The sequence below is a fragment of the Symphalangus syndactylus genome, chromosome 12 (assembly GCF_028878055.3).
Source record: "Symphalangus syndactylus isolate Jambi chromosome 12, NHGRI_mSymSyn1-v2.1_pri, whole genome shotgun sequence".
NCBI lineage: Eukaryota > Metazoa > Chordata > Mammalia > Primates > Hylobatidae > Symphalangus > Symphalangus syndactylus.
Window position 1 is genome coordinate 78,647,933 of NC_072441.2, and position 24,206 is coordinate 78,672,138.

At 44.5% G+C, this 24,206-nt stretch overlaps 1 protein-coding gene across 14 annotated transcripts in view; it reads left to right on the forward strand.

Annotated features, from left to right (window-relative positions):
- Window positions 1-23,729, forward strand: part of RPRD2 (regulation of nuclear pre-mRNA domain containing 2) — a 118,066-nt gene extending 94,337 nt beyond the window's left edge. For 4 of the 14 annotated variants that reach the window (XM_063626001.1, XM_063626002.1, XM_063626003.1 and 1 more), the window contains 4 exons: window positions 6,947-7,229; window positions 10,008-10,265; window positions 14,435-14,632; window positions 20,702-23,729. In XM_063626001.1, coding sequence (XP_063482071.1) covers window positions 6,947-7,229; window positions 10,008-10,265; window positions 14,435-14,632; window positions 20,702-23,475 — 3,513 coding nt within the window. In that variant the 3' untranslated portion in view covers window positions 23,476-23,729. The remainder of the gene's footprint in view (window positions 1-6,946; window positions 7,230-10,007; window positions 10,266-14,434; window positions 14,633-20,701) is intronic. The other 10 variants (XM_063626006.1, XM_063626007.1, XM_063626008.1 and 7 more) reach the window with 5 other exon arrangements.
- Window positions 23,730-24,206: the final 477 nt, after the last annotated feature.

Genomic DNA, 24,206 nt, shown 5'->3' on the forward strand with positions numbered 1-24,206 from the left:
TTGGTAATTGTTATGGGTTTAAATTATGCACCCCAGGCCGGGCGCAGTGGCTCAAGCCTGTAATCCCAGCACTGTGGGAGGCCGAGGCGTGCGGATCACAAGGTCAGGAGATGGAGACCATCCTGGCTAACATCGTGAAACCCCATCTCTACTAAAAAATACAAAAAGTTAGCCAGGTGCAGTGGCGGGCGCCTGTAGTCCCAGCTACTTGGGAGGCTGAGGCAGGAGAATGGCGTGAACCTGGGAGGCGGAGGTTGCAGAGAGCCGAGATTGTGCCACTGCACTCCAGCCTGGGCGACAGAGCAAGACTCTGTCTCAAAAAAAAAAAAAAAATTATGCACCCCAAAAAGATGTGTTGAAGCCCTAACCTTCAGTACATGTGAATGTGACCTTATTTGGAAATAGGGTCTTTGCTGATATAATCAAGTTAAAATGAGTTCACTGGGGTGGGCCTTAATCATCCGATATAACTGGTGTCCGTATAAGAAGAGGGAAACTGGCCGGGTGCAATGGCTCACACCTGTAATCCCAGCACTTTGGGAGGCTGAGGGAGGCAGATCCCCTGAGGTCAGGAGTTCAAGACCAGCCTGGCCAATATGGTGAAACCGCGTCTATACTAAAAATAGGAAAAATTAGCCAGGCATGGTGGCGGGTGCCTGTAATCCCAGCTACTTGGGAGGCTGAGGCAGGAGAATCGCCTGAACCCAGGAGGCAGAGGTTATAGTGAGCTGAGATCACACCATTGCACTCCAGCCTGGGCAAGAAAGCAAGACTCTATCTCAAAAAAAAAAAAAGAAGAGAAACAGAGAAACTGAGAAACTGGACAGAAGCACAGGGAGAACATCATGTGACAACATAGGCAGATATTGGAGTGATGCAGCTACAAGCCAAAAACATCAAGGATTGATGGGCACCACCAGAAAGCAGGAAATGGCAAGGAAGAATTCTGCCCAGTGTCAGAGAGAGCACAGCCTGCTGACCTCTTAATTTTGGACCACTAGCCTTCAGAGACAATAAATTTCTGTTGTTTTAAGCCACTTATTTTGTAGTACTTAATAACCACTGCCCTAAGAAACTAATATACCAATTAATGAGTGTTTTGTGAGGAAGTATTTTGAAACTATGTAAATATCTTGTTCCTTACCAGACTTTCGATGTATTCATTTATTTATATGAATGGACTTGAATCCTATTTACTCACTGTTTTAATTCATTATTACTAATATTTACTTTGATGCCCAGTTTGACAAAGATTTGGTCAGTGTGAGCTCCTTTCTGTGTTCTTTTGACATATCCCTGTTTTGTTTTGTTTTTTTTTTTGAGATGAACTTTCCACTCTTGTTGCTCAGGCTGGAGTGCAGTGGCACGATCTCGGCTCACTGCAACCTCCGCCTCCCAGGTTTAAGCAATTCTCCTACCTCAGCCTCCCAAGTAGCTGGGATTACAGGCATTCACCACCATGCCTGGCTAATTCTGTATTTTTTTTTTTTTTTTTTTTGAGACGGAGTCTCGCTGTGTCACCCGGGCACCCAGGCTGGAGTGCAATGGCGCGATCTTGGCTCACTGCAAGCTCCGCCTCCCGGGTTCACGCCATTCTCCTGCCTCAGCCTCTCCGAGTAGCTGGGACTACAGGCGCCCGCCACCACGCCTGGCTAATTTTTTGTAGTTTTAGTAGAGACAGGGTTTCACCGTGGTCTCGATCTCCTGACCTTGTGATCCACCCGCCTCGGCCTCCCAAAGTGCTGGGATTACAAGCGTGAGCCACCGCGCCCGGCCTAATTCTGTATTTTTAACAGTGATGGGGTTTCACCATGTTGGCCAGGCTGGTCTCAAACTCCAGACCTCAGGTGATCCACCTGCCTCTGCCTCCCAAAGTGCTGAGATTACAGGCATGAGCCACTGCCCCTGCTTTTTTACACTACTAATTGCTTTTCTAACAGTGTAAAACCTTGCTCCCTTGTCTTCAATATATTTACTTTTTTTTTTTTGAGATGGAGCCTCGCATTGTCGCCCAGGCTGGAGTGTGGTGGCACAATCTTGGCTCATTGCAACTTCCACCTCCCGGGTTCAGGCGATTCTTCTGCCTCAGCCTCCTGAGTAGCTGGGACTACGGGCGCACACCACCACGCCCAGCTAATTTTTGTATTTTTAGTAGAGGTGAGGTTTCACCATATTGGTCAAGCTGGTCTTGAACTCCTGACCTCATGATCTGCCCTCCTTGGCCTCCCAAAGTGCTGGGATTACAGGCGTGAGCCACCGCGCCTGGCCTCAGTATTTTTACTTAATCAGTTGTGCCCAGTCTCCCAGCACTTCCATCTCTCTCCACCTTTATGGGTTTTCTTTTTATCCTGCTTAGACTCCATCATCTTTCACAATGCCTCCCTCCCATGCAGACAGTTTTCTCACTCATTTTTGGGTCCATTCTCTCTAAGCCACTGAGTTAACCTCAACTCCTGCTAATGGGTTTTGGACTGAACTGTTCACAGAGGAAGGGAAAGAAATTTTTCACTATTTTCATGAACATATTAATCATAGCTGTTTGGTTTTTGTCATATAGTTCCAATATTGGCTTCACCTGTTACGGGTATGTTAGTGGTGTTTGGTGTTTTTGTTTTGTTTAGTGCCCAGAGGTAGGTGCTAATGTAGTGTCTGCATTTTCTTTTTAGCCGTTTGGACCTGTCTGTTAGCATGCCGGCTAATTTTTTATTGAATGCTGAACATTAAAGGATTATGGAGTCTCTGGATGATTTTTCTTCCTTCAGAGACAGTTCACCCTTGTTTTGCTAGGCAGATATTGAGGCTGGTCATATTAATTAAATCTGAAACCTAACTGACTTGAGGCTGAATTGCAGTTAAGCAAGGCTTGTTCTACCTCTGGTTCACTCCAGCTTCTGGAATGTAGATTTTTCCCACAGAGAGCCTGGAATGATCACTAAGCCCCCTTCTCCATGGCATGATTTGAACTGTCTAGTCCTTGTTTCCTCATCACTGTGAGACCACTGCTTTTTTGAAGGTTTTCTGCTTGGCTTCTTCCCTCTCAGGCTGCTTCAGAATGCAGCAAATATCTTGAAGGAAAAATTGTTGAGCCAGTTCTCTCTTTCCTCTTTCGTCAGAATCTTGGCCTTTCAGGCCTCTAATTTTTGCCTGTTAAGACCAGCAAGACTGTTAAAAGCTCTGCTTTTTTCTCTTTATTTAATAGTGGCCCTCTCTTGTACTTTTTGCCTTAATTCTCAGCTTCTTGCCTAGCTCCCCAGAATCAGCAGAATCCTAAGAGAAAATAATGTCAGTTTAGCTCTCTGTGCTTTCCATCTGATAGTATTTGCCACTTAGTTTTTGGTGGCCTTAGCACTCTCCAGTACATTCAAACAAATGTGTCTGTGTATCTGGCTTTTCTACCTGTTCTTGATGGGAGCATTAGTCTACTATGAGCTACTCAGTTATATCAAAAGCAAAAAGCTAGATTCTAATGTATTCATATCTTTTTAAAAATAATGCTTCTTGGCTGGGCACAGTGGCTCACATGTGTAATCTCAGCACTTTGGGAGGTTGGGGCAGGTGGATCACCTGAGGTCAGGAGTTCGAGATCAACCTAGCCAACATGGCGAAATTTTGTCTCAACAAAAAATACAAAAATTAGCCAGGAGTGGTGGTATGTGCCTGTAGTCCCAGCTACTTGGAGGGCTGAGGAACCTGGGAGGCGGAGGTTGCAGTGAGCTATGATCGTGCCATTACACTTAAGCCTGGGTGATAGAACGAGACCTTGTCTGAAATAAAATAAAGGTTCTTTAGCAATTAAGACCATCAGGACATCAGCAGGATTTAAGCCAAGTGGTCAATATTAACATGAACAGTGGTAAGTCGTATTGATTATATGTGCCCTTGATATGGTGTGATCACAGTAGCAATTTACCTCTGTGGCCTTCTACCCAAAAACTCATTACCCCAGTCTAGCCATGAGAAAAATATCAGTCAAATCTCAATTGACAATCTACAAAATACCTGACCAGTACTCTTGAAAACTGTCAAGATCATCAAAACCAGTGAAAGTCCAGGCCGGGCGCGATGGCTCACGCCTGTAATCCCAGCACTTTGGGAAGCCGAGACAGGCTGATCATGAGGTCAGCAGTTTAAGACCAGCCTGGACAACATGGTGAAACCCCATCTCGGCCGGGCGCGGTGGCTCACGCTTGTAATCCCAGCACTTTGGGAGGCCGAGGCGGGCGGATCACGAGGTCAGGAGATCGAGACCACGGTGATAACCCCGTCTCTACTAAAAATACAAAAAAAATTAGCCGGGCGTGGTGGCGGGCGCCTGTAGTCCCAGCTACTTGGAGAGGCTGAGGCAGGAGAATGGCGTGAACCCGGGAGGCGGAGCTTGCAGTGAGCCGAGATTGCGCCACTGCACTCCAGCCTGGGCGACAGAGCAAGACTCCGTCTCAAAAAAAAAAAAAAAAAAAAAAAAAAAAAAAAGAAACCCCATCTCTACTAAAAATAAAAAAATTAGCCAGGTGTGGGGGCGCGCGCCTGTAATCCCAGCTACTCGGGAGGCCGAGGCAGGAGAATCACTTGAACCCAGGAGGCAGAGGTTGCAGTGAACCAAGACCACGCCACTGCGCTCCAGCCTGGGCGACAGAGCGAGACTCCATCTCAAAAAAAAAAAAAAAAAAAAAGAAAGTCCAGCAAAGTGTCACAAACAGGAGGAGTCTAAGGAGAAAGGAGACCTGACTACTAAATGTTCTGTGGTATCTTGGATGGGATCCTAGGTTAGAAAAGGACATTAGGTAAAAAAGAAAAAATAAAAAACCTGAGGAAATATGAAGTATGGACTTGTGTTAATAATTATGAATATTGGTTCATTAATGTGACATGTATCATACTAATATAAGATGTTAATAATAGGGAAAATTTTAATGGTTTTAGGTCTAACATATAAGTCTTTAATCCATCTTGAATTAATTTTTGTATAAGGTGTAAGGAAGGGATCCAGTTGCAGCTTTCTACATATGGCTAGCCAGTTTTCCCAGCACCACTTATTAAATAGGGAATCCTTTCCCCATTTCTTGTTTTTGTCAGGTTTGTCAAAGATCAGATAGTTGTAGCTATGCGGCATCATTTCTGAGGGCTCTGTTCTGTTCCATTGATCTATATCTCTGTTGTGGTACCAGTACCATGCTGTTTTGGTTACTGTAGCCTTGTAGTTGTGGGGTGGGGGGAGGGGGGAGGGACAGCATTAGGAGATATACCTGATGCTAAATGACGAGTTAATGGGTGCAGGAAATCAACATGGCACATGGATACATATGTAACAAACCTGCACATTGTGCACATGTACCCTAAAACCCTAAAGTATAATAAAAAAAAAAAAAAGTAAAAAAAAAAAATAATAATAATAATAGGGAAAATTGGATATAGGGCATATGGGAACTATCTTTGCAATGATTTTCTAACACCTAAAACTTCTTTTGCAACAAACTGTATTTTTGTTTTGAGATAGGGTCTCGCTTTGTCACCCAAGCTGGAGTGCAGTGGTGTAATCACCGCTCACTGCAGCCCTGACCCGAGCTCAAGCAGTCCTCCTACCTGAGCCCTCTAAGTAGCTGGCACTACAGGCAGCTGGGACTACAGGCGCATGCTACCATGCCCAGCTAATTTTTTTGAATTTTTTGTAGAAACTGTATCTCACTATGTTGCCCAGGCTGGTCTTGAACTCCTGGCTTCAAGTGATCCTCCTTGCCTCAGCCGCCCAAAGTGCTGAGATTACAGACATGAACCACCAGGCCCAGCCTGTTTTTTAAAACAATAGCATTTGACCTCCCAGGCTTTGCTTTATTTTTGGATTTGATTTTTTTTTTTTTTTGTCTGTCTCATTTCTTGCTGTATCTCCAGTACCTAGAAGATACATTTAGGCTCTCAATAAATATTGGTTGGTTGGATAGATAAGCAGGAGCAAGGGAATATAAATTACAGATAATTGCCAGGTTTCTAACTCAGGCAGCTGTGTGGATGGTAATACTCACTTAGGGAGTATAAAAAGCAGAAACTAGAAACTCCTGCAGGCTTGACAGATGATATATTATCTTGTTTTGTGCCAGAAATGTATGTGGTTAATAATAATAAGAAAATCTAATCAGAGTCAAAATGGGTGGCCAGGGATGGTGGTGTATGCCTGCAATCCTAGCATTTTGGGAGGCTGAGGTGGGAGGATTACTTGAGCCAAGGAGTTCAAGACTAGCCTGGATAACATAGCAGGACCTCATCTCTCATTTAAGAAAATAAAATTTTATTTAAAAAAAAAAAAAAAAAAAGCGGCCGGGCACAGTGGCTCAAGCCTGTAATCTCAGCGCTTGGGGAGGCCAAGGCGCATGGTTTACCTGACATCAGGAGTTCAAGACCAGCCTGGCCAACATGGTGAAACCCCGTCTCTACTAAAAATTAAAAAATTAGCCGGGTGTGGTGGTGCACGCCTGTAATTCCAGCTACTCAGGAGGCTGAGGCAGGAGAATCACTTGGAGGCAGAGGTTGCGGTGAGCTATGATCATGCCACTGCACTGCAGCCTGGGCAACAAGAGCAAAATTCCATCTCAAAAAAAAAAAAGAAGAGGCTGGGTTTGGTGGCTCATGCCTATAATCCCAGCACTTTGGGAGGCTGAGGCGTGTGGATCACTTGAGGCCAGGAGTTCGAGACCAGCCTGGCCAACATGGTGAAACCCCGTCTCTACTAAAAATACAAAAATTAGCCAGGCATGGTGATGTGTTCCTGTGGATCCAGCTACTTGGAAGGCTGAGCTAGAAGTATCACTTCAACCCAGGAGGCAGAGGTTGCAGTGAACCGAGATCGTGCCACTACACTCTAGCCTGGGTGACAAAGTGAGACTCTGCCTCAAAAAGAAAAAATGTTAACTTTCTGGACTTTTTCCAAGGAGTAAACTCCTTTTTTCTCTTTTAGGCATATAAAACCTTTGCTAACCGAGTAAACAATTTAAAGAAGAAGTTGGATCAATTGAAGTCAACCCTTCCAGATCCTGAAGAATCACCAGTTCCTTCCCCAAGCATGGATGCTCCCTCCCCGACTGGTTCTGAGTCTCCTTTTCAGGGAATGGGAGGTGAGGAATCCCAGTCACCAACCATGGAGAGTGAGAAATCTGCCACACCTGAACCTGTGACAGATAATCGTGATGTGGAAGACATGGAACTCTCAGATGTGGAAGATGATGGGTCAAAAATCATTGGTATGTCCTTATGTGATTAATAGACAACTTATTCCTTATCTGTTTTGCCTTCTCAGCAATGAATACATCACAGGCAGGTATTGAAAGATAGTTCATTTCTTAAAAGATAGAACACCAAGGTAGCATTATAATCTCTAGAGCAGTCGTTGAGGATTTGATAATGCCAAATGTGTTAAGAATCATTGCTCAGTATCTGCACTGTTAAAATGGTAGCTACTAGGCCATGGGCGGTGGCTCATGCCTGTAATCCCAGCACTTTGGGAGGCCGAGGCAGGCAGATCACCTGAGGTCAGGAGTTCGAGACCACCCTAGCCAACATGGTGTAACCCTGTCTCTACTAAAAATAAAAAACTTATCCGGGTATGGTGGCAGGTACCTATAATTCCAGCTACACGGGAGGCTGAGGCAAGAGAATCGCTTGAACCTGAGAGACAGTTTGCAGTGAGCTGAGATCATGCCACTGCACTCCAGTCTGGGTGACAGAGTGAGACTCCGTCTTGGGGGGACGGTGGGGGGAAAGTAGCTGCTAGCTACCTGTGGCTAAGCATTTGAAATGAAGCTTGTCCAACTTGAGATATGCTGTAAGTATAAAATACACATTGAGGCCGGGTGCACTGGCTCATCATGCCTGTAATCTCAGCACTTTGTGAGGCTGAAGCGGGCAGATTGCTTGAGTCCAGGACTTTGAGACCAGCCTGGGCAACATAGTGAAACCCCGTCTCTACAAAAAATATAAAAATTAGCCAGCATGGTGGCATGCGTCTGTGGTCCCAGCTGCTGGAAAGGCTGAGGCAGGAGAATCACTTGAGCCTGGGAGGCGGAGGTTGCAGTGAGCAAAGATCATGTCACTGCACTCCAGCCTAGATGACACAGGGAGACCCTCTCTCCAAAAAAAAAAAAACACCAGACACATTAGAGTCCAGAAACTAGGCCGAGCATGGTGGCAGAAACTTAATACTCTCCCAAAGAGTTAAAATATCTCATTAATAGTTTTTATAACACTGAAATGAAAATATTTGGGATCCATTAGGATGAATAAAATAGATTTTTTTAATTACATCTGTCTGTTTCTTTTCATTTGTTTGTTTTTGAGAGAAAAAGAGAGTTTCCCTCTGTCGCCCAGGCTGGAGTGCAGTTGCCCAATCTTGGCTCACTGCAACCTCCATCTCCTGGGTTCAAACAATTCTCCTGCCTCAGCCTCCTGAGTAGCTAGGATTGATTATAGGTGCATACCACCACGCCCAGCTATTTTTTGTATGTTTATTAGAGACGGAGTTTCACCATGTTGGGCAGGCTGGTCTCGAACTCCTGACCTCAAGTGATCCGCCTGCCTCGGCCTCTCAAAGTGCTGGGAGGTGGGCTTGAGCCACCATGCCCGGGCCTGATTCTTTTTTTTTTAATTTGGCTGCTAGAAAATTTAAACTTACATATGTGGCATATGTGGCTTAAATTGTATTCATGTTAAATAGCACTGTTTTGGGATGAGGGGTCACTTACACTGGAATTCCTTATTCTCTTTCACTTTTGACCATCAAGAATTCCAAAGTCAGTTTATTAATCACACTTTCAGAAATAACCTGAATTGGTGAATTGTTTCTCTTACATCCCCAGCCTTTATAAATCTTATTAGATAGTTTGACTCTTGTCGAATTCAAGGCACTATTGATACAGGCTTTAAAACATTAAAAATAATTATTCAAGGTGATCAAGAGTTAAAACATTGTAGTTTCAAATTAGTTAGTGCCTGATTGCACCCCCCAATAGGGCAATTTCAGAAATCCAGAGGAAAATACAATGAACACTACTATAGAGGTTCTGTTTCTTTTTTTTTTTTTTTTTGAGACGGAGTCTCGCTCTGTCGCCCAGGCTGCAAGCTCCGCCTCCTGGGTTCACACTATTCTCCTGCCTCAGCCTCTCCGAGTAGCTGGGACTACAGGCGCCCGCCACTACGCCCGGCTAATATTTTTTTGTATTTTTAGTAGAGACGGGGTTTCACCGTGGTCTCGATCTCCTGACCTCGTGATCCGCCCGCCTCGGCCTCCCAAAGTGCTGGGATTACAAGCGTGAGCCACCGCGCCCGGCCGAGGTTCTGTTTCTAAGAACAGAAGTTCTTAGAAAGTTCTCAGGCTAATGGAAAAGAAAAAAACAGGACAATTTATGACAAATGTCATTTCCAAAAGACAGAATGCAAATGTGTACCAAATAATAACATGCTTCTTGAATTGTACAAATTTAATACACAAATACTAAGAAAATGCAAAGGAATCATTGAAAAGTAAGATACAAGATAAATTCTGGAAATTGCTTGCTTTTTTTTTTTTTTGAGACGGGAGTCTCGCTTTGTTGCCCAGGCTGGAATGCAGTGGCACAATTGCAGCTCATTGCAACCTCTGCCTCCTGGGTTCAAGCAATTCTCATGTCTCAGCCTCTGTGGTAGCTGGGATTATAGATGCCTGCCACCACACCCAGCTAATTTTTTGTATTTTTTTGTAGAGGCAGGATTTCACCATGTTGACCAGGCTAGTCTCGAAATCCTGACCTGACCTCACATGAGCGTTGTCCCTAGCTAGAAATTGCTTTTAAGCAGATATTAAAGGTGGGAATTATCATAAATTATGAAGAGTATGACTTTTTCAAAAAAGCATGAAGTGAGTCATTGTTTTCTCTAAAGTAGTGCCTTTTCCCCCAAGTCCGGAAATATTAGGACATGTTATTTCATATAGAAAGCAAAGTCTGCAAAGTAGTAGGATGTAATATCTCTTTTCTTTGTTGAAACAGTCGAGGACAGGAAGGAAAAACCTGCAGAGAAGTCAGCTGTATCCACTTCTGTACCTACAAAGCCAACAGAAAATATCTCAAAGGCCTCTTCGTGTACCCCAGTGCCTGTGACCATGACAGCAACTCCACCTCTTCCAAAGCCTGTGAATACTTCTCTTTCCCCTTCCCCAGCATTGGCTTTGCCAAACCTGGCTAATGTGGATCTGGCAAAGATCAGTTCCATCCTTAGCAGTTTAACGTCAGTCATGAAAAATACTGGTAAGTAAGCCCAGTAAGGAGGATAAAAAGTTAATTTCCATCTTTTTAAATTGAATCATTAATCTGTTTGGGGGGGGGTTGTTGTTGTTGTTGTTGTTGTTGTTGTTGTTGTTTAGACAGAGTCTCACTCTGTCTCCCAGGCAGGAGTGCAGTGACGCAATCTTGGCTCACTACAACCTCTGCCTCCCGGGTTCAAGTGATTCTGCTGCTTCAGCCTCCCAAGTAGCTGGGATTACAGGCACCTGCTACCACGCCCGGCTAATTTTTGTATTTTTAGTAGAGATGGGGTTTCACCATGTTGGCCAGGCTGGTCTCGAACTCCTGACCTCAGGTGATACACCCACCTCGGCCTCCCAAAGTGCTGGGATTACAGGCGTGAGTCACCGTGCCCAGTCTGTTGTTGATTTTTTAAATTTATTATTATTATTATTATTTTTTTTTTTTCTGAGATGGAGTTTCAGTCATGTTACCCAGGCTGGAGTGCAATGGTGCAAACAGCTCACTGCAGCCTCCATCTCCCAGGTTCAAGCAATTCTACCTTAACCTCCCAAATAGCTGGGACTACAGGCATGTGCCACCAGGCCTGGCTAATTTTGTATTTTTGGTAGAGATGGGGTTTCACCATGTTGGTCAGGCTGGTCTTGAACTCCTGACCTCAGGTGATCCACCCACCTTGGCCTCCCAAAGTGCTGGGATTACAGGCGTGAGCCAGTGCACCCAGCTAAAGTAATTGTTAAATTAAAAAATAAAACAATCCAACAATGGGTCATTATAGAAAAATTAGAAAACAAGCAAAGAGAATGAAATAAATATCTAGGCCAGGCGTGGTGGCTCACGCCTGTAATCCCAGCACTTTGGGAGGCCGAGATGGTAGATTGCCTGAGGCCAGGAGTTCGAGTCCAGCCTTGGCAATATAGTGAGACCCTATCTCTAAATAAAAAATTAGAAATGAAAAAAAATTTTAATAAATATCTATAATCCTGTTACCCCAAAGGAAACCACTTGTGTTTACCCTTAAAAATATATGTGTATATGAATGTTTTAGAGAATTAAATATTTGTAACAATTCTTTAAAAAGTAATTTAAGTGTATTGCTGTATACTGTTTCAAAACTAGCTATTTAAAAGTTGATTACCTATCTTGAATGTTTTTATGAATCATTAAATATTTCTCTACCTCATTTTTAATAGCTGCATAGCATTTGGTAACTTATCTAATCCTTTATTATTGGGCACTTAGTATGTTTCCAGTTTTTTACTGTTATGAAGAATACTATAGGCCAGGTGTGGTGGCTCACGCCTGCAATCCCACCACTTTGGGAGGTGGAGGCAGGTGGATCACTTGAGGCCAGGAGTTGGAGACCAACCTGGACAACATGGCGAAACCTCATCTACTTAAAAAAACAAAAATTATGGCCGAGCGTGGTGGCTCACGCCTGTAATCCCAGCACTTTGGGAGGCCAAGGCGGGTGGATCACGAGGTCAAGAGATTGAGACCATCCTGGCCAACGTGGTGAAATCCCGTCTCTACTAAAAATACAAAAAAATAGCCGGGCATGGTGGCGGGCACCTGTAGTCCCAGCTGATTGGGATGCTGAGGCAGGAGAATGGCGTGAACCCAGGAGGTGGAGCTTGCAGTGAGCCAGGATCGTGCCACTGCACAGCCTGGGCGACAGAGCAAGACTCCGTCTCAAAAAAAAAAAACAAAAAACAAAAAACAAAAATGAGGCCCGGCTTGGTGGCTCACTCCTGTATTTCCAGCACTTTGTGAGGCCAAGGCAGGCGGATCACCTGAAGTCAGGAGTTCAAGACCAGCCTGGCCAACTTGGTGAAACCCTGTCTACTAAAAATACAAAAATTAGCTGGGCATGGTGGCATGCGTCTGTAGTCCCAGCTACTTGGGAGGCTGAGGCAGGACAATCGCTTGAACCTGGGAGGCGGGGGTTGCAGTGAGTCGAGATCACGCCACTGCACTTCAGCCTGGGCAACAGAGCAAGACTCCGTCTCAGAAAAAAGAAAAAATTAGCCAGCTGTGGTGACACGTATCTGTAATCCCAACTACTCAGAAGGCTGAGACATAAGTATCATTTGAACCCAGAAGGCAGAGGTTGCAGTGAGCCAGGATCGAGCCACTGCACTCCAGCCTGGGTGACAGAGCAAGACTCTGTCTCAAAAAAACAAACAAACAAACAAACTGTAAATGATAAAAATTTTATGAATAACCCTTTAAAAGGGTTAAGTATATAAAACCATTTTAATGGAATTTTATTTATTTATTTATTTATTTTTGAGACAGTCTCGCTCTGTCTCCTAGGCTGCTGGAGTGCAGTGGCGCTGTCTCAGCTCACTGCAAGCTCCGCCTCCCAGGTTCACGCCACTCTCCTGCCTCGGCCTCCTGAGTAGCTGGGACTACAGGCGCCTGCCACCACGCCTAGCTGACCCCGTGATCTGCCCGCCTCAGCCTCCCAAAGTGCTGGGATTACAGGCGTGAGCCACCGCACTCAGCCATTTATTTATTTATTTTGAAACAAGGTCTTACTCCATCACCCAGGCTGGAGTGCAGGGGTGCAGTCATGGCTCACCATAACCTCAAACTTCTGGGTTCAAGTGATCCTCCCACCTGAGCCTTTGAGTGGCTCAGACCACACGTGTGCGCCACCACATCTGGCTAAGTTTTGTGGGTTTTTTGATAGAGACAGCATCTTACTATGTTGCCCAGGCTGATCTTGAACTCCTGGGCTCAAGCGTTCCTCCCATCTTGGCCTCCTAAAATGTTGGGATTACAATCATGAGCCACTGCACCCAGCCCGAAATTTTTAAAATAAATTTTGCCAGGCAAGGTGGGATACCATGTAGTCCCAGCTACTCAGGAGGCAAAGGCAGGAGGATCACTTGAAGCCAGGAATTCCAGGATGTGTAGTTCACTGTGATCACGCCTGTGAATATCCACTGCACTCCAGCCTGAGCAACACAGTGAGACCATATCTCAAAAACTAAATAAAAATAGTCTTTTAATATATTACAACTAAATTGATATCCAAAAAAGTGCTATTTTATATGACTAATATATGAAGGCTTCTGTTGTTCCTTACCTTCTCCAGTTACTTGCCTTGTGCAGTCTACAAATCCAACCTTAAAAAGTTGTTTAATTTCCATTTCTTCTATGAAAGATGTTAAAAATTTTTTTCCTTTGCTTGTCACTTCTTTGTGAAATATCTGTTCATATTTATCTTTTTTAAAATATCAAATGTTTTTCTCTTTATATATTTTATTTCCTGTGTTAAAGATCAACCCAGTGTTTTTAAATGTAAAAATATAAAGGAAATTTCTTAAATAATCTCATTTTAAAAGCTATTTCAAAAGCACGTAACTTACCAGTCACATAAAATTATGCAGTGGCTGAGTTATACAACTGCAGTGGCTCTCAGCATCCAGTCAGCCAGCAGTATTTATTGAGCACCTACAGGGCTCTGAACTGTAGGTGCCATTTGATGGAGAAAAGATTGTCCAGGTGTGGTGGCACATGCCTGTAATTCCCAGCACTTTGGAAAGCCAAGGTGGGAGGATCACTTGAGGTCAAGAGTTGAAGACCACCCTGGGCAATGTAGCAAGACCCTGTCTCTATTTTTTAAAAATAAATAAGAAATATTGGGGCTCTCAAAACTATGAAAATCACTTAATACTTGTTTGTTTTTTTGAGACAGAGTCTCACTGTGTCTCAACTCTTGTCTCACTGCAACCTCCACCTCCTGGGTTCAAATGATTCTCCTGCCTCAGCCTCCCAAGTAGCTGGGATTACAGGCGCCTGCCACCATACCCGGCTAATTTTTTATTTTTAGTAGAGACGGGGTTTCCCCATGTTGGTCAGGCTGGTCTCGAACTCCTGACCTCAGGTGATCCGCCTGCCTCGGCCTCCCAAAGTGCTGGGATTACAGGTGTGAGCCACCTCGCCCAGCCAATATTTGTTAGTTTTAATGGTGTTCCAAGTAAAAGGAAATCATCTTTTCAGGGTTTTTTTTTTTGTACATGTCATGTTATGATGGACCATTTGTGGATCAACCACAGAAGAATTCCTGTTAAATATATCAAATTCATTGAAGTGAGGGGAAAGTATCGGGAATTGAAGTCATTTTGAATTGCATTTTCTTGAGTTCATCTTTCTGCCACCAGGGGTCAGTCCTGCGTCAAGACCTTCTCCAGGAACTCCCACCAGCCCCAGCAACCTCACCAGTGGCCTGAAAACACCTGCACCTGCCACGACATCTCACAACCCTCTGGCAAATATCCTCTCCAAGGTGGAGATCACCCCAGAGAGCATTCTGTCTGCACTTTCCAAAACCCAGACACAGTCAGCCCCTGCACTGCAAGGTAACTGACATGTGCCAGAGGGACTTGAATTGTGAATGTTTGTCTCTGGCTTAAATTAATCCTGGATTCCATTTCTGATGAATCCAGAGCCATAAAATGTATAACACAGTTAATTCATTATTCTTTTTATTTATTTTTTTTAATTTTTTTTATTTTTGAGATGGAGTCTCACTCTGTTGCCTAGCTGGTGTGCAGTGGAGCGATCTTGGCTCACTGCAACCTCCACCTCCTGGTTCAAGTGATTCTCCTGCCTCAGCCTCCCTAGCAGCTGGGATTACAGGCCCGCACCACCATGCCTGGCTAATTTTTGTATTTTTAGTAGAGATGGGGTTTCTCCATGTTGGCCAGGCTGGTCTCAAACTCCTGACCTCAGGTAATCTACCCACCCTGGCCTCCCAAAGTGCTGGGATTATAGGCATGAGCCACCATGCCTGGGGTCATTATCCTTTTTTGTTTGTTTGTTTGAGACAGAATTTCACTCTTGTTGCCCAGGCTGGAGTGCAATGGCCCAATCTCGGCTCACTGCAACCTCAGCCTCCAAAGTAGCCAGGATTACAGGTGCCCACCACCACGTCCAGCTAATTTTTGTATTTTTAGTAGAGACAGGGTTTTGCTATGTTGGCCAGGCTGGTCTCCAGCTCCTGACCTCAGGCAGTCCACCCACCTCAGCCTCCCAAAGTGCTAGGATTACAGGCGTGAGCCACTGTGCCCCTCCTATTCTTTTTATATTTATCATCTATGAACTGACATCTGAAGAATTATTAAATGTCAAAACTGAAAGAGAGTAAGTATTATCTAGTCTAATCCCTTACTTTTCAGGTAAGGAAACTAAGGCTCAGTAGGCGAAAAGCCCTGCTTATGGTCACATACCTATCTATCTATTCAGTATGAGCCAAGACTGAAAGCCAGATTTCTTGACTGGAGTTCAGTATTCTTTCACCTACACCATGACACCCTAGGGGCTGCATTAGTCCCAACTTTTAATACAGGTTTATATATGTTGAGTTTTATTAATTTTAATGTTAACCAAAGCTAAAGACAGTAGGAAGGGTCCATTTATTATCAAAAAATGTGGCCAGGCACAGTCGCTCATGCTTGTAATCCCAGCACTTTGGGAGGCTGAGGCGGGCAGATCACCTAAAGTCAGCAGTTCAAGACCAGCCTGGCCAACATGGTGAAACGCCGTCTCTACTAAAAGTATGAAAATTAGCCAGGTGTGGTGACACACACCTGTAGTGTGCTGAGATCGCAGTAAGCCGGAATCACGCTACTGCACTCCAGCATGGACGACAGAGCAAGACTCAGTCCAAAAAAAAAAAAATTTTATGACGCTTCGGGAACATAGTGAAACTCTGTCTCTACAACAGGATTAAAAATTAGTGCCGGGCGCGGTGGTTCACGCCTGTAATCCCAGCACTTTGGGAGGCTGGGGCGGGCAGATCACGAGGTCAGGAGATCGAGACCATCCTGGCTAACACAGTGAAACCCGGACTCTACTAAAAATACAAAAAATTAGCCGGGCGTGGTGGCGGGCACCCGTAGTCTCAGCTACTCGGGAGGCTGAGGCAGGAGAATGTTGTGAACCCAGGAGGCGGAGGTTGCAGTGAGCCAAGATCGCACCACTGCACTCCAGCCTGGGCAAAAGGGCAAGACTCTGTCTCAAAAAAAAAAAAAAAAAAATTAGCTGGGCATAGTGGTGCATGCCTATAGTTCCAGCTACTCAGGGGGCTAAGGCAGGAGGATCACTTGACCCCAGGAGTTCAAGGCTGCAGTAAGCTGTGGTCACACCACTGTACTCCAACCTAAGTGACCCTGCCTTAGAGAATGAGACCCTGCCTCAAAAAAAAAAAAAAAAATTTTTTTGAGACATGAATATATCTTTTTTTGTGTCCTAATGTTTTATAGAGGCTTCATTATTTATATTTTATTAGAGTCTTAGATGTAGTATTTTTGTTTTCATCTACCTATAATCTCTCTCATTTGACCCTTTCTGTTCAACTTTACTAATTATGTTTTGTGCATGACACTGCCTGTTTCTAACCTTTTTTCATAAATCTTTCCTACTCTCTACTCTCTTATGCTCCAGATACCAATGAAATCCTTTTTAAGTACCATAGTATAATTATGAAATGAATTACAAATACCAGGACAATATATTCAGTGTAGCGATTTACTCTATATCAGTAGTCTCAACCAAAGGCCTCCAGGGAGGACACTTGGCAATATCTGGAGACCTTTTTAGTTGTCTCAACTGGGGTAATGGTAGGGGTGCTACTGCCTCTAGTGAGTAGAGGCCAGGAGGATGCTCCTAAATATCCTACAATGTGTGAGACAGCCCCAACAATAAAGAATTATCTAGCCCAAAGTGTCAGTGGTGCTGAGATTGAGAAACCCTGCTCTCTATGAAAGGAGTGATATAAAACAGTTTCCTAAACTGTTATGTAAGTGGATCATTCAAGCATATTATAGTGAGCTTTGTCTGGAGGTGCAGAAGAATTTTGTTACACAGAACTAAATAGTGTTAAGTAATAATCCACAGCCCCTATCTATTGGCATCAGCAATAAAGAATTGATGATGACTGCAGCACATGTTGTACTATTAATATCAGGCACAATTTGAGAGTTTGACATGTTTATGCTTTCTCCCTTTTTATTTTTATTTGTTTGTTTGTTTGTTTTTGAGACGGGGACTTGCTCTGTTGCCCAGGCTGGAGTGCAGTGGCGTGATCTCGGCTCACTGCAGCCTCTGCCTCGCAGGTTCAAGTGATTCTCCTGCCTCAGCCTCTCAAGTAGCTGGGATTACGGGCTCACACCACCATGCCTGGCTAATTTTTGTATTTTTAGTAGACATGGGGTATCGCCATGTTGGCCAGGCTGGTCTCGAACTCCTGACCTCACGTGATCCACCTGCCTCGACTTCCCAAAGTGCTGGGATTACAGGCGTGAGCCACCTCTCCTGGCATTTTTTTTTTTTTCTTTTTTTTTTTTTTTTTTTTTTTTTGAGACAGAGTCTTGCTTTTCTCACCCAGGCTAGAGTACAGTGGTGCAATCTCAGCTCACTGCAACCTCCGCCTTCCGGGTTCAAGCAATTCGAGATGGGGTTTCACCATGTTGGCCAGGCTGGTCTTGAACTCTTGACATCAGGTGATCTGCCTGTCTCGGCCTCCCAAAGTGCTGGGATTACAGGTGTGAACCACCGTGCCTGGCCTATGTGGAATTTCTGATGAGGCAAAATTTGAACAGAACTAGGTTCCTTGTGGAATGTGGAATTCTCTTTGACTTTTAAAAGGATTGTATCTAGCAACTTAAATAGATGTATTTCCTCAAAGACTGTTAACGAAATCCCAGAACTTTGTTCTGATTGTCATCCACAGCCCTAGGTATTGATAGGTTTATAACACAAAAGAGAGACTTCAGGCCTGGTGTGGTGGTTCACACCTGTAATTCCAGCACTTTGGGGATGGGTGGATCACCTGAGGTCAGGAGTTCAAGACCAGCCTGGCCAACAGGGTAAACCTGTCTTTCCAAAAAAAAATACAAAAAAATTAGCTGGGCGTGGTGGCTCACACCTGTAACCCCAACTACTTGGGAGGCTGAGGTAGGAGAATCGCTTGAACCCAGAAGGCAGAGGTTGCAGTGAGCCAGCCTGGGCAACAAGAGCAAAACTCCATCTCAAAAAAAGAGACTTCAGTGGGCAAAGGAGCAGAGTATGACTTGTTATGATTAAAGAGCAAACTTTTGGCTGGGCGCAGTGGCTCATGCCTGTAATCCTAACACTTTGGGAGGCCACGATGGGAGGATCACTTGAGGCCAGGAGTTTTGAGACCAGCCTGGTCAATATAGCAAAACCCCCATCTCTATTGTTTTTAAGAATTTTTAAAAATAATTAAAAAAAAAAAGATTGGAGAACAGTAATATTTAGTGGTGAGAGACAACTTTACCTATTACCAGAAATCTGAGTAGTGTATCTGTCTTAAAAAGATGTTCTTTTGAAGTTATCCCAAAATATCTGAAAAAATATGCTGAAATGTCTTCTAAAAATCATATTACATTATCATATATCACATGCTAGTGTTTGAAGACTTCTGGGTTTTGTGAGAACAATGATTACTAAGAATTAAATCAGGCTGGGCATAGTGGCTCACGCCTGTAATCTCAGCACTTTGGGAGGCTGAAGTGGGACACTCACTTGAGCCCAAGATTTTGAGACCAGCCTGCACAACATAGTGAGACCTTGTCTCTACTAAAAATAAAAAAATTAGCTGGGCATAGTGACATACACCTGTGATCCCAGCTACTCAGGAAGCCAAAGCAGGAAAATCTTTTGAGCCCAAGAGGGTGAGGTTACAGTGAGCTATGATCGTACCACTGCACTCTAGCCTGGGTGACAGAGCAAGAGCCTGTCTCTTAAAAAAAGGAAAAAAAAAAAAAAAAGGAAACTATTAGGAGGGATTAATTATGTGGCTAGGGAAGTTTTTGGAATGAAACATGGATTTTTTTTTTTCTTCAGGAGGATCATGACTAAAGTCAACATTATTTCAGTTGTTTGGATATTATTGAATATTGGATAACAATAAAGACCATCCAACATTATTTAGAAATAAATGGCTTTAAAATGTTACAAGGATGGAGGGGACTGAAATTCTTTAGGCCAGATCTGTTAGAATATGGGTTAAAATTGAAATTTTGAAGAAACATTAATTGAAGTATCACATGAAATATTTTCTTTAATCATATAATTATTAAGGAACAATTTTAGTGTATTCAGTGACTAAAAGCTATAAATTTGGGTGAAATGTATATTAAAATTTTTTTAATTAATTTATTTTTAAATACAGAGACTCACTTTGCCACCCAGGCTGGAGTGCAGTGGCAGAGTCATAGTTTACTGTAACCTTGAACTAGGCACAAGTGATCCTCCAGCCTCAGCCTCCTGAGTAGCTAGGACTACAGGCATGCACCATCATGCCCAGCTGATTTTTAAATTTTTTTAGAGACAGATTCTCACTATGTTGCCCAGGCTGGTCTCAAACTCCTGGCCTCAAGCCGTTCTCCTGCCTCTGCTGCCCAAAATGCTAGGATTACAGGCATGAGCCACTGTGCCCAGCCAAAAGTTTTCATTTGTGACCAGAAATTGGGTAAATTTTTTAAAATATGATTGAATTCATAGAACCTTCTGTTATCTTTTTGTCAAATATTTTTCTAAAAAATTTTCTACAGGAACAGTTTGCTTTGTTCAACTTCAGCCTTTGCCCCAAAGAATTCTTTCTCAGTGCTTCTGAGAAAGTTTTGACTGTCAGTGAACACAGTTAAATTTCATCATTGTCAATCTGGACTAAATAATCCTTGGGTTTTCCACGCTATAAAATGGGGATTGTGTGTTTTCTTATGAAAGGACCAGTGTCCCTGGTGGTCTGTAAGTCTTTGTGGTGTATGTTTATTATAGCTACATTTTACAACCAAAACGGATGGTTGAAAGCATTGTTTTTCAAAAAGTAACAACAGTCTACCAAGAGATGCTTCTTGAAAAAGGTGTTTGCTGTTCAGATAAATTTCTGAAATTTGCATTTGCCTGTCTCCCGCTTGAAAATAACAATGTATATTAACTTATTAGAGATAATTGTGGTTTGAAGGTTGGACAGGAAAGGTAAAACAGATCTGTTTGCATTTAGAGAAACATTTCCACAGATCAAACATTAAGAAATACTGGCTTAAAGTGTTGTTTTAAGAATAATTTTGCCTCCTTTCTTTTCCTGCTTTGCCTAACTTAAACTATGAATGATTCTGACATTAAAATCTCCCCCTTCCTGTTGCCTTTTATTGTGCCATGTTGGGCTTATTTCTGGACTGTACTGGAAACATTTCAGTGATTTGCTCTTTATTGATAAATAGGCCCTGTATTTTCTGTGACATTTAGCCATTGCTTGTTTGGTCTGGATTCCTTTTGGCCTTACACTTTGTCTATCTGGTTCCCACCAAAATGAATGAGAATATCTGATTAGCCTTCATTGTTTGCATTGTATGGTAGGGAGTTGTTCTTTTTAACCCCTCTAATCTTTGTTTCTACAGGCCTGTCATCTTTACTTCAGAGTGTTACTGGGAACCCAGTTCCAGCCAGTGAAGCTGCCTCACAGAGCACTTCAGCCTCCCCTGCCAACACCACAGTCTCTACCATAAAGGGAAGAAATCTGCCCTCCAGTGCCCAACCTTTTATTCCCAAAAGCTTCAGCTATTCTCCTAACTCATCAACTTCTGAAGTCTCTTCAACTTCAGCCAGCAAGGCCTCAATTGGGCAAAGCCCAGGGCTCCCAAGCACTACTTTTAAACTACCTTCCAACTCTTTGGGATTTACAGCTACCCACAATACTAGCCCTGCTGCCCCACCTACTGAAGTTACCATGTGCCAATCTTCAGAGGTCTCCAAGCCAAAGCTGGAGTCAGAGTCCACCTCCCCAAGCCTGGAAATGAAGATCCACAACTTCTTAAAAGGTAATCCTGGTTTCAGTGGCTTAAACTTAAACATCCCAATCCTGAGCAGTTTGGGGTCCAGCGCCCCATCAGAGAGCCATCCCTCAGACTTCCAGCGTGGCCCTACTAGCACCTCAATCGACAACATTGATGGAACCCCTGTACGGGATGAACGGAGTGGGACACCCACCCAGGATGAGATGATGGACAAGCCAACATCCAGCAGTGTAGATACTATGTCCCTGCTTTCTAAGATCATTAGCCCTGGTTCCTCAACACCCAGCAGTACAAGATCACCACCCCCGGGGAGAGATGAAAGCTACCCCCGGGAGCTCTCCAATTCTGTATCTACATATCGACCCTTTGGTCTGGGCAGTGAATCTCCCTATAAGCAGCCTTCTGATGGAATGGAGAGACCATCTTCTCTGATGGACTCTTCACAGGAAAAGTTCTACCCAGATACTTCTTTCCAAGAAGATGAAGATTACCGAGATTTTGAGTATTCAGGGCCTCCACCCTCTGCCATGATGAACCTAGAGAAGAAACCAGCCAAATCTATCCTGAAATCAAGCAAGCTGTCTGATACCACTGAGTACCAGCCAATTCTGTCCAGTTATAGCCACAGAGCCCAAGAATTTGCGGTAAAGTCTGCCTTCCCTCCATCTGTAAGGGCCCTCCTGGACTCCAGTGAGAACTGTGACCGTCTCTCATCTTCCCCTGGGCTATTTGGCGCCTTCAGCGTAAGAGGGAATGAACCTGGGTCTGACCGGTCACCATCACCGAGTAAGAATGATTCATTTTTCACCCCTGACTCCAACCACAATAGCTTGTCTCAATCTACCACTGGGCATCTCAGTTTGCCACAGAAGCAGTACCCAGACTCTCCTCACCCAGTCCCACATCGTTCCCTTTTCTCTCCGCAGAACACCCTTGCCGCTCCCACGGGTCATCCACCCACATCAGGCGTGGAGAAAGTCCTGGCCTCCACCATTTCCACCACGTCGACGATTGAATTTAAGAATATGCTTAAAAACGCCTCACGTAAGCCCTCAGATGATAAGCATTTTGGCCAGGCCCCCAGCAAGGGCACTCCAAGTGATGGTGTCAGTCTCTCAAACCTCACCCAACCCAGCTTGACCGCCACTGATCAGCAGCAACAAGAAGAGCACTACCGCATAGAAACCCGCGTCTCCTCCTCCTGCTTAGACTTGCCTGATAGCACAGAAGAAAAGGGGGCCCCTATAGAAACCTTGGGTTATCACAATGCATCCAATAGGAGGATGTCAGGGGAGCCGATCCAGACCGTAGAGTCCATCCGAGTTCCTGGGAAGGGAAATAGAGGACATGGGCGTGAGGCTTCAAGGGTGGGTTGGTTTGATCTGAGCACATCAGGTAGCTCTTTTGACAATGGCCCTTCAAGTGCCTCTGAGTTGGCATCCCTTGGGGGTGGGGGCAGCGGAGGCCTCACTGGCTTTAAAACAGCACCATACAAGGAACGGGCACCTCAATTTCAGGAGAGTGTCGGCAGCTTTCGTTCCAACAGTTTCAACTCAACATTTGAGCATCATCTTCCCCCATCCCCCTTGGAACATGGGACACCCTTCCAGAGAGAGCCAGTGGGTCCATCATCTGCCCCACCTGTCCCTCCTAAGGATCATGGTGGTATCTTCTCTCGAGATGCACCCACTCATCTACCCTCTGTGGATCTTTCGAACCCCTTCACAAAGGAGGCAGCCCTGGCCCATGCTGCCCCACCCCCTCCTCCTGGAGAGCACAGTGGAATTCCTTTCCCTACCCCACCTCCTCCTCCCCCTCCTGGGGAACATAGCAGCAGTGGTGGGGGTGGTGTCCCCTTTTCTGCTCCACCCCCTCCTCCACCCCCTGTTGACCACTCTGGAGTTGTACCCTTCCCAACCCCACCACTGGCAGAGCACGGAGTGGCAGGGGCTGTGGCAGTATTTCCCAAGGACCATAGTTCCCTCCTTCAAGGGACCCTGGCTGAGCATTTTGGGTTACTCCCAGGACCCAGGGACCACGGGGGCCCCACCCAACGGGACCTCAACGGCCCTGGCCTTAGCCGTGTACGAGAGAGCCTGACCCTACCCTCCCATTCTCTGGAACACCTGGGCCCACCCCATGGAGGAGGAGGTGGGGGAGGCAGCAACAGCAGCAGTGGCCCCCCCTTGGGTCCCTCACACAGAGACACCATCAGCCGGAGTGGTATGATCTTACGGAGTCCCCGGCCAGACTTTCGGCCTAGGGAACCTTTTCTCAGCAGAGACCCGTTTCACAGTTTAAAGAGACCCAGGCCACCTTTTGCTAGGGGCCCTCCGTTCTTTGCACCAAAACGCCCATTCTTCCCTCCCAGGTACTGATGGAAACCAAGGGAAAGGCATTTTGAACAGTCTAGAGAACATTGGAAGTAGGAGTTTGGTTTATTGTTGTTTTTATTTGTTTTCTCTTTCTCGATTTTTTTTTTTATTATAACAAAGGGCCTCTCTTCCAAAGTAAGAAATCACATATGCTTACGTTTTACTATTCAATTCAATCCTCCCTCCCATTGCACTTATCTACCTTCCCCAAGTTGTTTGTATTTAAAAAAAAAAAAAAAAAAAAAACCACAACCAAAGCCACTTCATTTGGCTGGGGGGGTTGGGGAGTGGGGAGGAAAACAATCTTTATTTTACCCCATCTATTGAAGAGTATTACTACATTTGAAATAAAACTTCCATCAGTACAGATAACCACATGTGCAATGTTGGGATGTTATTTTGGGCTTGGCTTATCGAGCAGTCAATGGAAGGATTCCCGTCCCCTCTGCAGCTTAGTAACTGCTGTAGCCAGCTCGGCTCCCTTCCCTGTGTATCTGTGTCCTGCTAACAGCCAAGAGATGTTGCAAGGGAGGAAATGTGGGAGACCTTGAACCTGTCAGGTTTATTTGTTTTGTTTTTAAAGGCATGTTGAAGTTTAGTTCTTTACCCTTCTCCTAAAATCTTTTTTAAATCAGCCTCAAGGTTAAAATAAGGAGTGACTACAGTATATAAAATAAGGAAAGGAAGCATTAATGGTGTGATGTGACCTGCCTGTTTTTTGTAAACAAGAGAAT